This window comes from Zalophus californianus, chromosome 6, assembly GCF_009762305.2.
Source record: "Zalophus californianus isolate mZalCal1 chromosome 6, mZalCal1.pri.v2, whole genome shotgun sequence".
Classification (NCBI taxonomy): Eukaryota; Metazoa; Chordata; class Mammalia; order Carnivora; family Otariidae; genus Zalophus; species Zalophus californianus.
The window spans coordinates 72493360-72511843 of NC_045600.1; the positions used below are offsets into that span (position 1 = coordinate 72493360).

General features: G+C 42.3%; 2 gene segments (V, D, J or C); both read right to left on the reverse strand.

Annotated features, from left to right (window-relative positions):
• The window catches only part of LOC113908989, a 177535-nt gene extending 165923 nt beyond the window's left edge, over nucleotides 1-11612 (reverse strand). The window contains 2 exon segments of the C gene segment in view: nucleotides 10966-11270; nucleotides 11500-11612. Coding sequence covers nucleotides 10966-11270; nucleotides 11500-11548 — 354 coding nt within the window.
• Nucleotides 1-18484, reverse strand: part of LOC113908991 — a 394892-nt gene that overhangs the window by 250352 nt on the left and 126056 nt on the right.

The following is an 18484-nucleotide window of genomic DNA, read 5'->3' on the forward strand; positions in this document are numbered from 1 at the left end:
CAAAATATCTTGGAGGCTTACACTATCCCTAACCCCCTTCCAACTTGGGAGTATATCATGGGCCACTCTTCCTGACCCCAGTGCAGCTCTGTCTGCCCACGGGTCATGACCTGTGCTTTAATAAAACCACCTTTTTGCATCAAAGACATCTCAAGAATTCTTTCTTGATCATTGGCTTTGAACCCTAACATCTTTCTTACATCAAACACAATATATACAATATCATACTATAACAAATAGTCTACTAGGTGAGAGAAAGCTGACGCAAGCTAATGAAACACAAAGAAAAGATTTTTAATGTTTGAATTAAGGATATTGAGATAGGAAGATTATCCTGGAACTCCTGGGTGAGCCCAATGTACTCACAAGGGTCTTTGTAAAAGGGAAGCAGGAGCATCAAGACAGAGAAGGAGATGTGGTGGTAGCAGAGGTCAAAATGACATGACTATTGGTTTTGAAGACAGAAAACAGCCATGAACCAGGAGTGTGGCAGCCTCTGGAAGTTAGAAAAGCAACATTCAGTCATACGAAAAACTTCAAAAGTGTTCACAGCAACTCCCAGTCATATGAAAAAGAGTTCAAAAAGTTATTAAAAAAAGGGTTTTCCTATGATAATTTGGGAAGGTTAAAAAAAGTTTTTTTAACTACATTCTTCATTGAATGACACAACATGGCACTTGGAACACTTATTAACACCTGTCCAAAAACTGTGTTTTAAAATCCTATTAAAAAATACATTGGAGAAGTTTAAAATATTGAAAATTCCCAAGCCAAATAATTACAAACTAGTATTAAGGCACAAATTCTTTATGTGAAAACACAACCATGGTAATACTGTTAATTTGACTTTTAACTTCACTAACAAAGATAAATGAAATCAGGTAATATGCAATTACAACCTAGAAAAAGTGAGAGCAGGTTACAAGTGTAGGCACATTATAGCACTATTATGGTGCATTTCTTTCTTTCTCATCATCTATCTATGTATCTATCAAATTAGTAAGACTGAGAGGCTGTAGCATTTGCCATTCTCTGGGGAGGCAGAGGGTTTATGTGTGATTCTAGGCAAGTTAGCCTCTTTGAAGTTTAATTTCTTCATACAAAATAAGGTTATCAGTAATACCTATAGCATAGTTTTGTTGAAAGACCCTTTATTTTGCTAAGTGAAGTAACTCATATTTTGCACCTATCAGAATGTAGAACACATATATGTATGCAGTAAGTATTAGCTACCACAACTATAATTATTATCAGTATACTATTGTCAACTACTATTCAACATTGGTAGTAATATTGCTGTTACTAATAATCGTAATTTTCTGTATACCATGTAGTCTCTGTTTCCTCTGAGTTAGCCCAGAATCAACTTTTATTTTATCCTGTTTAAAGAGGAAATGAGGAATATGCCATCAATTAATTAACTTCATTCAAAAAAACTTAAAAAAATAATATCTTTGAATTAAGGAATGTGGTAGTTACTGTTGCTATGGAAATGAATAAAACTCGGTCTTGGATAGCTAAAGCTTGCACTTCAGTGGGGGCACAGTAAAGAATACATATAAGTCGCATAAAGTATTAGGTTTGCCACATTAGAAATAGACTTAGTGTTGAAACTCTAAGGTAAAAAAGAGGAAAGGGTCAGTGCTACCTGGGCAAGATTGGGACAAGGGCGTCGAGAAGGTTGCAACAATTCAGAACGTCTTGAACCATAGTGAAGTGGCCGAGTGGGGAAGGGCATTCCATGCTAAGGGACCTGTGTCTATAAAAGCATGGAGGCAAGAAGCAATCGCTGGGGCTGATGTGAGGAGAGCATGCAGAGGGAGAGGATGGGGGCATGGCAACAAACGAGGCTGATGGCTAAGCTGGGGACTAATGAAGCCCTTCAGTGGATAGTATTTTTTTTAAGATTTTATTTTTAAGTAATTTCTACACCCAACTTGGGGCTTGGACTTACCCCAAGATCAAGGGTTGCATGCTCTACCAGCTTAGCCAGGCAGGCACCCCAATAGTTCTTAACCATGTACCTTGTCAGGCATGCTAGGTGCTGGGGATATAGTGGTGGTCTCTGCTTTGATGGCACTTACATGCTGACTGATCACAGGCTTCTTCTGTGGGAAATGGGGCTTTCATTGAACAGGGAATGGACATGATGTGATTCCTATTGCAGGAAGGTCACCTTGGTGGCTATGTGAAGCAGTGTGTGAAGGGGACCACACCTGAAGACAGAGAGACTAGCTAGATGACTATTAATTAATTCAACCAAGAGGAGCTCTGTGAAGGCACTAGCAGCAAGGATGGAAAGAAGAAACAAACTTTGGGATGCCTGGGTGGCTCAGTCGGTTAAGTGTCTGCCTTCAGCTCAGGTCATGATCCTGGGGTCCTGGGATTGAGTCCCACATCCCCTTTGCCCCACACCCTGTTTGTGCTCTCTCTCACTATCTCTGTCGCTATCTGTCTCTCTCTCTCAAATAAATAAATAAAATCTTAAAAAAAAAAAGAAAGAAGAACTTTGATGTAAAACTTGACAACTAGCCTGAATCTGTAAGTTTTGGTGACTACTTGGACCTGAGGGATATAGAAGAGGGTAAAGCTTGAATGGCCCAGAGTTACCTGACTTGTGTGAGACATGATACTCTCACTGAGTTTCAGACAGGTGAGAACCTGGCATGTGAGCCGGGGCTGGGTTGTGGTATTCTGAGAGTTGAGGCCGGAAGGAGTGTGATTAGAATGAGTGGTCAGAGTGGATGGAAGTTGGGGAACATGGGAGGTGTGACTTGCCCTCGTGCTCCAGCATATGGAACTAAAGGGGGGTGTTCCAGACAACTTCAAGGTGTTCAACGGGACTATGAGTGGGGCCCTGAGTTATGGGGCCCTGGCCTAAGGCAGCCAGTAGAGAAGCTCTTGAAGAAGACTGTGGAGAAGGCACAAGAAATCCCAAAGGTCCTCTGCATGTCATCAGCCCTGGCTCTGGTTTCAGTCTGGGTACTGAGTCCCTCATGCTAGTACTGATAACCAAGAGGTGACAAGGTATTCCTGTGAATGCTTGGTGCTAGTTGTTATTTAGCAATCTGGCTTTGGCTCCCCTTGCTCTCCCAACTCTAGTAACTTCCACTGCTCCTTCTAAATACACCTCCATCCTCAGCTCCAGAATCCACTCAGCAGACTGACTATTTCAGCCATGGAGGATCTTATCCAGCTCTCTCCCATTCACTCAAGGTGGGCAGATGTAATTAAATACTCTGCAAGTGGTCTCAACAGCAAAAGTTATGTATTGAGGGAATTATGGATGTAAAAAGAAATGGTGGCATTAATTTTTCCATCCAACTGTTTTTTTGTTTTTCTTTAGCATAAGGAAGATGGACTCCTCTTCAGGTCCAGATATCCGCCACATCTCAGGGCAAGTGGGGTGGTGACTCTGGTGATTTTGGATTTGGTTCTTCTAAATGGTCCACTTCCTCCCATGTTGCCTCATCAGAAGCAGTGATACCATTACCAGAAGTTAACCTTTTTTTTCCTTTTTTTAAGCATTTGCTGATGAGTGTTAGCAGCATGCGAAATTCTATTTGACAGTTGTTTGTTCTCTTTCCTCATTTTCTTAGGTAGGACCAGTGGTGCATTAAAGACATTTAAGAAATAAAGGGTGAAATTAGGCTCAAGTCAGGGAGAATGGTTGATAGAGCAGTTGGGAAATAATAAGATAGACATGCTGTAGTTTTTTGCAGTTTTGTAATTAGAAAGAAAGAACTTGTTACACACGCAAAAAAATCAGATAGCCTAGGCTGGGAGGTGGAGGGTGGAGAAATTAGGATAGCAAAACGAGTAACATACACTGCGAAAAGGTTAAGGCACGATTTTAGAATGTAGCTGTGGTTCTAGCTACGAGAGTCACTGGATAGAATGTCTGACCTCTGCTGTAGGACACATGGGGCCATCAGGGTTAAATGAAGCAAATGCATGTGAGGGTACTCTATGAACCCATAACACATTGTGTACATTCATTATCTCCATTACTATTTTGAGAACTACGGCTTATACACATCCTTTATGTGTTTCCTTCAGTCCTACAGAACAGTATTTTTCTCTCCAGAGAAGTCAATGATTTCTTCTCTATGTTCCTGGTACTGCACCCACTCCCCCTTCACCCGCACCCCTACCCTTCCGCACCTACACTGAGGTCTGAGGTTTCTGTAAGCCTCTCCCTGCTGCTCATGTCACTGTGCCTCCAATGAGAGCACAGAAATACATCGCAGCATCCTCCAGGCGAGAATCTGAGATCCTGAGACTGAAGGATTTTTTTGCTTTCTGAAAGTTCACAGAGAAGCGATCCTTTGTTGCATTCTCTTGCTTATAAGCTTCTTGGCGAATAATGAGAATCATCTCCCCACTGGGAGGCTGTTTATACCAGAACAAATAATAATCACTGTTGCTGGTGTCATACGTGCAGTGCAGCGTCCCAGTCTCTGTCTCCTGCACAGACGTGTCTGGTTGAGTCTGAGTGACCGTCTGGGCTGTGCTGGATCCTGTGGGAAAGAAGAGAGGGTATCTCACACCGAGCAGATAAGGCAGGCAGACTCACAAGCTGATCCCATCCTCAAACCACCTTTCCTTTTCTTGATCAAACTTCAGGCAATATCCATCAGCTTCTTTGCCCCCAATAGCCAGAACCAACGAGGAAGTAAGATGCCTGTGTTCCTAATCTTTATCCCTAATTTCCAGTCCTCTTGGATAATAGTAAAAGCAAAAAGGTGTGCCTCCCTTACCGAGATAGGTGAAAACCACGAGTGCCCACAGCAAACCGGGGCAAGCCATGCCGGCAGCTCTCTCCTGAAAAAGGCTCCTGTTCTGATCTGAATCTTGAGTATCAGCTGTGTTCGCTGACATCACTGCTCCACCACAGGAAATGGTGTGTCAGGTGTGCTGTTGGTTATGTCAGGCTTAAAGTTTATCAATGTTGTTTGTCTTTTGCTTCAGAGAATAAAAGTTCGGTTATAGGGCCACATGAAAAGAGAGGTCCGAATTGTAATTTATTCTGAGATAAAAATCAAGAAGAGAGGGAGCTGCTAAATTGTTGTTGTGATGACTTAATCTAGGAGAGGAGGATGGAGTGGTTGGGGAAAAGACAGGCAAAGCTCATGTAATGACTTCAGCTTTCTCTGTCAGCTTGCTTTCTCTTTCTCTTTTCTTTTTTAAAGTCTTGAACCCAATATCATAATGGTCTCTGGGATGCCATAACTCAGGTCTTGGTTATATTATTCTTTGACCAGTCCTGTATTTTAGTTATTCCTCCAAACTTCCAAATAGTGATAAAGACAACAGCAATGCTCAGATGGTCTAGTGAAAATTGGAACCAGGACTTTGATACCTAACTGCACTGTTATTTGCTTGAAGACTTCTATTTCTTCTTTTTTAAGAATACCTGGCTTAGGGGGCTCCTGAGTGGCTCAGTCAGTTGAGCAGCTGACTATTGGTTTCAGGTCATGATCTCAAGGTCCTGGGATCGAGCCTCACGTTGGCCTCCATGTTCAGCGGGGAATCTGCTTGGGATTCTCTCTCTCCCTCTCCCTCCGCCCCTCCCCTCTGCGTTCCCGCACACACACACACACACACACACACACACACACACACACATACACACACTCTCTCTCTCCCTGTAAAATAAATAAATGAATAAATCTTAAAAAAATGAATACCTCGCTTAGGCGGTGTCAAGGAGCTCCACAACTCTGCAATACCGGTGGCAAATGCTCCTGTAAGGACTTCCGTGTCCATGGCTTGTGTGAATGAAGAATCAGAATAGTTGGTATACGACTTATTTGGCAACACTCTGTGTTGCACACCTGACAGTGTTTCACTGCCATGTCATTTTTCCTCACGCATGCATTCTCCTATGAGGAGGCAATTGAGCAAAAATGAAAACTCACAATGCAAGGAGTCCTTCATTTGCATTAATTTTTACTTCCTATTGAGTTTTTATAATCCAGTCTTAGAAAAGGCCATCTCTATGGTCCAGCTTTATGTAAACTTTTCCTCTGCATAAAAGAAGGGAGAAAAAAGAGAAGGCAAAAGCTGTCTTGCTGTCTAGGGAATGGTAGCTTTAACTCCCCCAACCTGTTTATTATTTCCACTCAGGAAATGTGGTAAACAGTAGGCATTTGGCCACAGACACCACTCTTAACTTCAGAAAACTTTTTTTTAAAAAAAAGCTTTTATTTATTTATTTGCGAGAGAGAGCATGGGTGGGGGGTGGGCAAAGGGAGAGGGAGAAGCAGACTCCCCAGTGAGCAGGGAGCCCAATGCGGGGCTCAATCCCAGGACTCTGGGATTATGATCTGAGCCGAAGGCAAACACTTAACTGACTGAGCCACCCAGGTGCCCCCAGAAAACTTCTTAAAGTACAGTCTGGTGAATTACTGCAGATGGCCCCGTTCTTCTTCCTGTTTAGTGATTAAATTTCAACCATGCCTACCATTTTCTGGTCAGGATCCCACAACATTGGTAAAAATGTGATTATTTTATAATTTTTAACTTCTTCTCTTCAGTCTTTTCAGAAAACTCTAGATGATGGACTGTCTTTTCTCTCCATGTCAGTCCCATTGAAGCTACGAATTCACAAATGAAGCTCTCAGGAGGGAATGTTTTCTGCCTCTTGCCCCCATTTTCTGTGCACATAATGATATTTGGGGATCCCAAGCCAGAGGGCATCTCTTGCTGTGTTTTAGATCTTTGCCTATTCCTCTGGTCCCCACCAATAAGAATTTTAGTATCTTCTATCCATCATCCGATCAGTCCCTAGCTGCCACAGCTGATCTGGCTATTGAACTCTGAGGATTGAACAAGATAATGCATAAGCAAGAACTTTCCAGTGGGCAAATATGGAGCAGGGCAGAAAGCTGCCTTTTCCTCTCTCCTCTTTTTTATTTTTTTAAATAGATTTTATGTCCTAATGATCCTTGTTTTTGTTTTTGGGGTTTTTGTTTGTTTGAAGTAAGAACAATTATTAGGTTGGGTCATTTAGGAAATCTATAGAAGGTGGTGAGCAAAGCCAGACTATAGCATATTAAACAGAAAGGAAAAGGCAAAGAGAATAGAAGAAGAGGTTAAAAAACAAAAAGCAATGCCCCATCTGGGGCGGTCTGAGAAGGTCTACTGTGCTCCCTTGGGATATCAACAGTATTTGGTAACTACTGTCATTGATTTCTCACAAGAGTTAGCTAGTGAGATTCTGTGAGAGTCAGCTAGTTAAAGTAAGAGCTAAGAGAAAAGTATGGGGACATCACACGCCTACTCCCATGTTGTCATGGGGTAGCTTTTACAGAGGCAGAAACTAGGGCACATCAACAATTAATGGCCCAAGTGGGAGAAGCTGCTCCAGATGTCAAGACACTCCCTCTTGCTTGGTGGGTCTTGACTGAAGAACACTGAGGGTCTCAGGCCCAATCACCTCCAACATCTCATGTTGAGTGTTCCCATGACTTCACTTACTTATTTAAAAATACAATGAACAAAAAACTTGTAAAAATATTTTTATAAGTTTTATGTGTATTCATTATATTCATTTACAATTTTATTTTGTCAGAGATGATGATGGGGACAATTTACTAGCTCCCAAGTGGTGGTCCCAATGCAGGGATGAGTTCCAGCGCACTTGGGTGCCGTCTGGGGACCATGGGCTTCCTTCAGCACAGAAGCAGGTGGCTGAGTCTCTCAAGTGGGCAGTCTAGATGTGCAGGGAGCCGTGGAGCTGGGACTAATACAGGAGGAGGCTGCTAATCATCCCTTGTGCTCCAAAGCCCTTTTTCACCACAACAAAAACCAAGGCATCAGATTTATTGTAGATGATTTCCATACTATACCTATGAATCTAAAATACTATGCAAGTAATTGTAATAAATACTAAAATTCTTTCCTTCTTGGATGATCTGTTTTAAGAAGGACTTTTTTTTTTATTTGATGGTTAATTTTCTTAAAAAGAAGATGTTGAAGAGTGGATTACAAAAATTCATTTGTTCTTTGAGTCTCTTCTATGAAAGACAGAGACTAGTTCTTGGAAACTTCTGGGTCCTCTGGGTTCCTGATGACATAAATTCTCCCAGTGCACATCCCATCTGAAGCCACCAGATCATAAATGTAGCTTCTAGAAGCTTCTTTATGCTTTGGCCTTCGTAAGCCCAGGGAGGATTTGATTCCAGGATGTGGAAATCTGACTTAGACTCTTTAGATAAAGAAGGGTTTGTTCCAGCTTTTTGGTATGTGTGAGGTACTTAGATGCTGGAACACGAGACAGGTTTTTGCAAAAAACTGCTGTGAACGAATGCAAGCAGTGCCCTCTTTAGGCCAAAATAATAATAACTGAGGCAATTTCTATGATTTACTTCTCTCTACACAGAAAGAACTTGGTTCATTTAGTCAAGAAATCTGTTCTGGAAGTAATCTGTTTATATAAATTTCAGAACTCTGTTTACACTAATGAAGAGAACTTAAAAAGAAATTCAAAAAATTCAAGGAATTCAAGAGCTTGAAATGTTTATGGGTCAGTAAGGACGATAGGTGGTCTGGAGTAGAGCTCTATTTGGGGAAGAAGTAAGAATGAGGTTTAAATAGTAGAGGGTGAGCAGACACAGGGAAAGGGATAATGATACGAGAGTTTGGATTTGGTATGTAAAGTTTTCATGCAATGAAAAGACATGATCACACATCTGCAGAGACTGGAGTTTCATGAATATGATCTGTTTCACCAACTTTTGAAAAAATAAGGTGACATCTTCTATGTTTCTAATTAATCACTCAAGTACCTACCTGCTGTTATTAGCAATCAGCCCAGGAAAATTTGCTTTGAACTCTCTTCTGTTCTTTCTCTATTAAATTTTCAAAGAATATGTTAATTCTGTCTTCCCCCAAAATAGAGCCTAAGGCAAAGACTTGGGTGATGGTAATTTACTTAGGAAGAAATCCGAGGTGGCAGGAGTGAGAAAATTGGTAGCATGAGACTGGGGCTTGGTTTCACCAGGTTCTCCTGGGAAGCATTCAGGATGCCTCTTGGGGACTGTCTGCTGGAAGGCAGGAAGCTAGGCCTGCCTAGGTCCTCTCTCTGACTGGCTGGGGGCCTTGCCAGCAGGAGTGATAATTCTCCTATATTTCCAGGTTGTGCTTGCCCGTGGCCTGAGTGAGCTCCTGAGGAGTCAGAGAAGGGTAGGAAGTAAAAAAATACACAGTGCATGTGTCGTGTTGGGTGTTATCAACTTGAGATGAGTCTGAGTATCCCGAGAATTATCTACATACTTATTGATAAAATCAGAGCTGGGCATTTGGACGTGACCACAAAGCACATGAGATCTTTGTTACGAAGCTCTTTTGCACTATTCGGATGGGTGCTTGCCCTGTATTATTTTCACTGTGTCACTGAATCTTTAAGGTCGTGGATGGCTGAAATCCATCTAAAACATTTAATACAGGGGGTTTGCATGACATGACCTTCAAGACCCACTTCTTTAACTGGTACCAAGGCTATAATTGAAAGTCTCTTCCTTCTTCCACCACATTCTCGAGATTTCCCTGCCTTTGGATAGCACTTTAGTGGACCTAGATTGCTGGCCTGATAAGGTGAGCCAGACCTTCATTGTGGAGAGGTCTCAGTTTTTGATCACTCTGTCCTTTTCAGGCCGTAACTGCCACCTGCTGTTTTTATTGGGCATGAAATACCCACTGCAAAACACTTAGATTCCAGACATATCCCTCCTTGCCCTCACTGGGTAATAACAACCCAATGCTTCATGATAATCAGAGTCAATTACTCCTCCTTTCTTTGCCTGCTGGAGCATTGGCACAAGGAGTTCAAAGTGGCCTCAGCAGCAGCCACAGCTGCACGTTCAGTGGAACCCATGCTGAATCCTCTGGTGGAAGACTTCTTCCCCTGGGTCCTGGGAACTCTAATCCAGCAGAGCCTAGGGCTGTGGGAAAGTGAAACACAAATTTTGGAAATGAGTTACAGGGTGTGATAGTAGAAGAGTCTAGTCTACTTCCATTTCTTCATTTCTAAGTTTGTGTATTTTAGGTAGGTGCCACAGAACCGTGTATCAGTCACCGGTTTAAAGAATATTATCTCTTCCAGGAATATAGCATTCCAACTGCTAAGGGTGATGCTGTTGAGCTGGCTTCTTAACTGAGCCTTTAATAGGCCATTCTATCATCCTCTAAGGTCATCTGACCTGGGTACTACGGGTCTATGTCGTCTTTTAGGTCCATGGTAAGACCAGTGGATCCCTTCCCTGGTTATGCCTTCAACTGTCACACCCTTCGTGTTCTCTGTCTCTCTTTTTAAAAATTTTATTTATTTACTTGAAAGAGGGAGAGAAGGAGCACAAGCAGGGTTCGGGGCAGAGGGAGAAGCAGACTCCCCACTGAGCAGGGACCCCGATGTGGGGCTCAATCCCTGGACTCCAAAGGCAGATGCTTAACCGACTGAACCACCCAGGCGCCTCCACCCTTCGTGTTCTAGAATGGGTACCTTGTTCAGAGACATCCAGTTTTGGACATGGAAGGGCAATTAAAAGAACACGCACCAACTAGCAAAATGGAAAAGATTAAGAATTTTGGAGGTATGAGCTCCCAGGCAAATTATAAAGATTTGCTGGACAGAGAACGTGCTTAGGAAGTCTGATCTGTCAAATATACCATACAAAGTGATGAAGGTTACACGTGACAGAATGTATGAAGATACTTCGTAAAACTGGAAAGCACTACCCATATTATTATTATTACTGTTATTTTAAGGATTATAGTTTACAGACATCCATCTCTTCGTGTTTCTTCTATTCAGAAAGAAGGAGCTTTTATTTCAAGAGAAGTCAATGATTTTCTATATTCCTTGTACCCTAGCCATCCCATTCCCCTCCCCCCGCCCCTGACCTCTGCACCTACACTTGAGGTCTGAGGTTTCTGTAAGCCTCTCCCTGCTGCTCATGTCACTGTGCCTCCAATGAGAGCACAGAAATACATCGCAGCATCCTCCAGCCGAGAATCTGAGATCCTGAGACCGAAGGATTTTTTTGCTTTCTGGAAGTTCACAGAGAAGCGATCCTTTGTTGCATTCTCTTGCTTATAAGCTTCTTGGCGAATAATGAGAATCATCTCCCCGCTGGGAGGCTGTTTGTACCAGAACAAATAATAATTACTGTCGCTGGTGTCATACGTGCAGTGCAAGGTCACAGTCTCTGTCTCCTGCACAGACGTGTCTGGTTGAGTCTGAGTGACCGTCTGGGCTGTGCTGGATCCTGTGGGAAAGAGAGGGTATCACACACCAGGCAGATAAGGCAGGCAGACTCACAAGCTGATCCCATCCTCCAACCACCTTTCCTTTTCTTGATCAAACTTCAGGCAGCACATATCAGCTTTCTGCCTCTCCATAGCTAGGCTCTGAGATGATGCAGTTCCTGCGCTAGGACTCTGTCCTTCCCAGCCCCGTTAGGTAACACTACACAGGAAGACCTACACCTTCCTTACCAAGACAGGTGGACACCACGACTGCCCACAGCAGGCTGACAAGCGGCATGCTGACTGCTCTCCCCTGCGGGGTGAAGAAGAGTCTCGCGCTCTGATCTGGGTTCTCCCCTGTGCCCCGCGCCACTTCTGCTTCAGAGCCGGAAATGATCTGACAGGTGGGTGGCTGATTTTATCTCACTGAAGAAAGTTTGCCTAATACTTTTTTGGTCTCCCTTTCAGAAAATAGGCCTTTGGTTATATGATTTCAAGTGAAAACGTAAAATGATTCCTGAGTTCTTCTATTTCTGGGATGAAAATAAAGGAGAAGGGAGCCGGCAAATTTATTTCTGATATGCCCCAATCTTGGAGAGGAGAGTGGGACCTGGGGTGGCGGGCAAAAGTGGCAGGGTTTCCTTGGCAACAATGGCAAACTCTGTAATTTTTCTTTCTTTTCTTCAAAAACAAAAATGACAGAATAAGTATGATAAATATGAACAATTAGATATGAGTGATATGAATACCCCTGTTATATGAATGTATTCAATTTTTTATATTTCTACAGTTTATTCACAGAAAGAAGGAGAAAAAGATTGATTTCTGCAACTGAAAAGATCACTGACTAGACTCAGAAGCAGAACATGTCATGTCTGAGTGTGCTCCTATTTTCCATGTATTTTTAAAGAATAAGTCCCTGTTTGTGACGCACCAGGAAACTCCACAACAATGATTGTAGGAGTTCTCACAGTACTGAGTCAGTCGCCTCACACAACTCGCATAAAGACTTGTCCTCCTCGCTCTAATTTCATCTTGAGGAAATGTTGTGAACAAAGAACATTTAAAAGGCTAAACTATGATCCTTTTTTCAAAGGGAGTGACAGAGATACTCATGTAATTCCAGACCTGGAGTCCCCAAGCCGGAGTATAAATGGGGTCCTGTCACAGAGGAGGCAGTATCTGAGGAGCATGGGTTCTCTGTGACACAGAGGTAGGTGACTGAGTCTCTTCACTCAGAGAGATGTGCAGGGAGTCGTGACAGTTGGGACCAGCCCTGAATGAGGCTGTGAAAATCTCTTGTGTCCCCAAACCCAATTTGATAGCAATGGAAGTATTTCTTCTAGGTCATCTCCATCCCTGTCCCCTAATTTGAATTTTTGTATTTTGGTTTTGGATCCCTGAAAGTCAGCTCCAATCCAAGGATTTGTGTATAAGCAGTTTATTTGCAGGTCATTCCAGGAAACGTTGGTAGGAAGTGAATCAGGGAAGGGAAGGAAGCCAATACAGGATGTTGTCAACAAGCCAAATATTACTATTGTCAGTTGGAACTTAATCTAGCTAGTAACTCTGGAAGACAGCATAGCACACCCTTTGGAGTTATTCCAAGTGAGGCATGAAGGACCTGGAGAATTCATCCGTAGACTCATTGTCCATCACTGAGCGAGGGCTGCTGTGGGGACATTAACTCTCCAGCACATCTGGCTAGCCCTGCACACTGGCCACATGTGTTCCCATGGCCAGAAAGTAGTACTCAGAGTTGCTGGGTTTTTCAGTGTGTAGAGGTGACTGTCAAGGGGATGTGAGTAGAACACCAACAGCATCTGTACTTGCACTGTTGAGATCCACTTATACTCTATGTCAAATCCACTTGGATCACTGGTTCTTTAAAAAAAAGATTAACAGAAGGATCAATGAGACGAATTGTAATTGCAATAGTTGATTTCGTGGCTGTAATTCGTATTTATTATCTCTCTCAATCTACCTTCTATAACACTCATTCTTAATCCTTCCAAATTTGGCTAATACATCTATGGTCTAATTCCTATCTCAATGAGATAACCAAGATCTTTATCCCTGAAGGGTCTAAGCCCCTCATTATTCTTCCCTTCTCAGGTCATAGTTGCTACAATTGTTTATTTATAGTAATCACTGTCATGAAAGCACTATAAGTCATCCCAGTGAATCCCCTGAGATTTAGCCATATTTTTCCCAGCTCCCATTGGGTAGCAACCACCCTATATCCTCATGATAATCAAAATTGATTGCCCTTGCCAGTGTAGTAATTCCTTTCTTGGCCTTCTGGTCTTCTGGCATGAGGACCTCCAAATGACCAAGTGGTATATGTAATTTTAGGTGAGGTGAAAACTTCTCTGTGTTTCCCTGGTAGCAGTATTCCCCCTTTCCTTTCCCTTCAAAGGGAAACAGGTCCTCTAGTCCAGAACAGTGTGAGAACAGGAAATGTCAACATCCAAGTGAGTCATTGAAAGTAAGAGTTGGTGGGGAGATAGTCCTACTTCTACCCCTTGGCTCCCAGACCCATGTATTTTATCTAATAGGAACATAGCATCATAAGGAATAGCTCTCCAAGATCTCAGAGCAGTGTCCTTAACTGGGGCTTTACCTCACCTTTAAGTGATCATTCCAGTGTGGTTTGTTGATAATACTGTAGGAATGTCAGTATCCCCAACGGTCACATGTCCATTGTCACACCTCCTTGCTATTAAGTGAATTTGTTGATGCAAAGGGATGTGAAATCCTATAATCATCATGATAATCAACCAGCCACTCTGAGCCCTCAGTCCATGCTGCTATGTGTGGCAGGGTGGAGGGAAGGTAGATCATGCCCAGAGTACGTATTAACTCTGATAAGAAAAGATTTCTGCTACCTCCAGAGTGGAAGGGGTCCAGTGTAATCAATTTGACAACCAGTGGCTGGTGGGTCTCCTTGAGAGGTGATTGCATACTGAAAGCTCAGTGTTGTGTCTGCTGTTGACAGGTTGGATATTTGGCAGCAAAGGAGCTAAATCCAATGTAGTGAGAGAAAACCCATGCTTCTGGGCTCATTGAGAACTTCTGTCACCTCAGTTAATCTGTTCACAATCTTACTTAAGCATTGAAATAGACTAGAGATAGGCTGGTGACGTCCTCTGGAGGGATCATCTTGTCTGCATGGTTGTTGGGCACTTCCTTGTAGTGGATGCTCTGTGGTGGGTACTGATGTGAGACACAATGATCCAAACGCTGTGTTTACACTCACTGCTCGTCGGTTCATGGTCACCCCAAGTGTGACTTGCCCTCCGCCCATTCACCTGCTCAGGGTTCTGACCCTAGAGAAGAGATGATGTGGGGCACTTTTCAAAGACAACTGGCTTATAACTTCTGGCTATACCTCCTTTGACTCTTCCCTAGCCAGTCAGTTGGAATTTTATCCTCTTTTCGGGAGGAACCAGATTTTCAACCATACTGTGCCATCTTTACACTCTGCCCTTTATAAACTTTAAACCATTTTCCCTCAGCTTTTGGTACTTGATCTTCTAAGCCCGTCTTTTCAGAATGTCAAAATCTATTTTCTTTCACTACTGAATTTGACGGTCATGGCTTTTAAGATTTTGTATTTTCAGTATATTTGTAAAAATCTACAAAGGAGCTCAAGGGCAAAATTTTATTCTGTTCTCTCTTTGTTCTTTGGTTCTCTCTCCTTTCTCATATTGAGCCTCAGGATTTTGGACTAGTTTTAACAGAGTAAAGACTTCACACTGAGAAACAAAATACATTAGATGGTATTTGAAGACATCATCCCTCTGCCCATCATCTTCAAATGAAATATTTGACATCAGGTTATAAAAAGCCCCTCGTGTTTCCCTTTCCTCAGAGTTAAAGTCAGTGTCCTGGAGCCCTTGTAGAAGAGGGCGCAGTGCTGAGCAGAGCTTGGGCGCAGGGTACAGGTGCCTGAGTAGCACAGTGTTCCTCGCTGCGCACAGGGACGTGGTTGAGTCACGGAGGTGAGAATCGTTCACGTGCAGGCAAAAGTACTGATCCTCTCTGTTAAGACTGGCTGTGAATCTTCCACTGACCTTCTCCTTCTCGTTTGATTGCACTTCTATCAGAATGTGGAGGCTTTCCCCAGAATCCTGCCTCAACCACAGGAAGAAACCCAAAGTATTTTCTCCGTAACTGCAGTTCACTGTGAAGCTCTTTCTTTCCTGAACTTTCAGGTCAGGAGGGCTCTGTTCCATTGGTGGCTGTCCATTTGACCCTGTTCAGGAGGAGTGAGAAGATTTTCATACATGAGAAACGTTTTTTTTTTTTTTTTGGTTTTGTTTTTTGTTTTTTAAAGAATTCTCCTTATTTATTTTACATTCCTTAGAATAAACCCTGGAGGGACCCATGGGGTCCCTGTAGATTTCATTTCCAGAGCTGCATCATATCCCTCCCCTGGCCCTTCCCCTCCCCCTCACTCACCGTTTAGCTGGACACACAGGAGCATAAGTGAAGTTCTCAGGGGAATCTCTATTCTTACTTCTTCCTGGAGTCTCTGAGGATTCAGTTTGGAGGCCTGGAACCGACGATGTTCAGTGGGAGTGGTTCACTGCTCTAGATTTTTCTGCCCCTTTTGGTTTGGAAGCTTGGGTGGTCTTCATTCTGTTTTCACAACCAACCAAAATCTGACCTGTCACATCAAACTCGTCATTGAATATCCTCTTTCCTGCTTCTCCCATCACACAGTTCTAGTTCCTAGCCAGTCACTTCTGCCCATGGAAGCATTGCCCCCATGTGGTCTCAAAGTTTTAATTAAAATTTTATTTTCATGTTTTCCTTAATACAATGTAACTTGTTCTGGTAGATCAAAGGAACATAGACCATACAGAGAGGGAAAAGCAAAGAAAAAGAAAGAAAACAAAACATAGTGTTAAAATGTTCTCCAGGGATGACCTTCCGAATATTCTTCGTGCCTGGAACTCTCTTCCTCCCACTCCTCACCTTTAATGGAAATCTATGAAGTTATTTGCCTGTGTGACTTCTGACTACCTTCTCTGAGGGGTATAAATCAAAGGTTGAGAAAAGATCTGATCCTTTCCCTCCGTTGGTTAGAGTCTGCCATGGCTTTGTTATATCTTTCAATCTGGACAGGTTTAAATTAGTTGAAAAAGTTAGACCTTCTCTAAATTCCCTCTGAAAATATAAAGGAGGGAATTCTCAGATGTGAGAAAACAGCCTGGTATCTGGCTCATATTGAAAATGCTCTTGTGTGTCCAGCTCACATGTGAGTGAGGGAGAGGGGAAGGACCAAGAGAAGGATATGATGCAGCCCTGGAAATGAAATCTACAGGGACCCCAGGGGTCCCTCTGGGGTTTATTCCAAGGAATGTAAAATAAATAAGGAAAACTCTTCTCGTTTTTAAAGATTTTATTCATTCATTTGAGAAAGAGAAGGCATGAGCAGGGTGAGAGGAGGAGGTAGAGGGAGAAGCAGACTCCCTGCTGAGCAGGGAGGCTGACTTGGGGCTTGGTCCCAGGACCCTGAGATCATGACCTGAGCCAAAGGCAGGCACTTAACTGACTGAGCCACCCAGGTGCTCAATAAGGAAAATTCTTTAAAAAATGTGGTTTTGCAAAAATCTGAGTGTTTCTTATATTTCAGTCTGGGCACCTGTGCAAATCCCAGTAATTTCTCATATTAGCTTTTACATATTAGTTATCTGAAACCCTGTTTTCTGGTTTCCTATATTTACAGAAAGGATTAGGGACTGGTAGAAGAGAGATTAAGGAAGAAGTTCTCTTCCGTTCTTTGCCTCCAGTCCTCACTCTGATGATTCTAAGTACCTACCAATTAAACACATTTCCTCAGCTATATTCCTTGGACAAAGTGCCGGTCCTGGCACACCTAACCCCATCCTTCCCTCCTTCACTTCTTACTGTGGGTCTGAGGTAAGTGGCCGAGAGTTGGTGATGAGTAAAGAGCTGTGATCGTCTCTGATGTTAATTATGGGTATTAGTTCCATTCTTCATGTGTGAAATTATGTACAATAGGGATACTGCTTCTTCCAGCATTTTTTTTGAAGCGCAGTGTAATTGTAACTCAGATTGGAGTTAGCTCCCTCTCAGAGATGCAAAGTCAGAGGTGAACTGTGCTCTGCCCTCCCCTGTCCTCTGATTTCTGCTAGTGAAGAAACCAACAGAAATGTGGGGTGGTCGCTGGAGGATCTGGTTATTTGTAAGTTGTTACACTTTCTTGAGAACATGATTTCTAATCAGAGCACTGTCAAATCTCATCAAATCTGTAACCACAGAAATGCTAGCAAAACTTCTAGGTATCTTTCTTAAGATTTTCTCTCTACTGATAAGGATACTTACCAGGAATGCTCTCAAAGGTGGGGATTTAGTCTGGGAAGAATAGAAGGAATTGTTTTAGTTTTTTGGAAGAAGTAACACTTATATGAGAGTTTCCCTTGGAATTTTTTTTTCTTTCCTGTCTCAGGTATGATGATTTCAAAATTCCAGGTAGGTACCAACAGGAATGTGTCTAGTTAAAGGAGATTGACAATTTTCCGAGCAGTGATAGACAGGGGTTGTAGTAGGTCAACTGTTGAGTGCCTGCTACCAGAAGTTCATGCAACTTAAGGGTGTAGGGATGTTTAATAACATGTTACAAAATAGAATATTCCAATTATACAGTTGGGAAGACTGGACATATATAAAGTAAATGAACTCTAGGGGGCAATGTGTGATAGGCATCAGCACTTCCAACAATATAAGCAAAGTACAGGAGCCAAGTATTTGCAGTTATGAATGAGTAGCTTTGTAACTTGCATAAGAGCTAGGAAGAAAAATCATATGAACATCTCCAATGATGCAGAAAAGGCACTGACAAAATACAACACGCATTCATGTTAAAAACACTAAAAAAAAAAAAAGGAATTACTAATGAATTCCTTAACAACAACAAAAAAATGCATATGTCCAAACCAGCACCTTCTTATGGGGAAATATTAGAAACTTCCCTATGAAGGTTAAAAGGAAGACAAAGTCTGCTATCTTTACCACTATTTAACATTGTGTTGGAGTTACTTGCTAATGTGGTCAGCTCAGAGAAAAAGAATTAGAAGCATAAGAATTGTAAAGAAAGTAGTAAAATATTGCCTCCATGTTTGCAGATGAAATGATTATATGCCAGAATACCTAAAAGAGAAGAAAAAAACCACTACCAAAAGACAGGTTATAATATAAACTA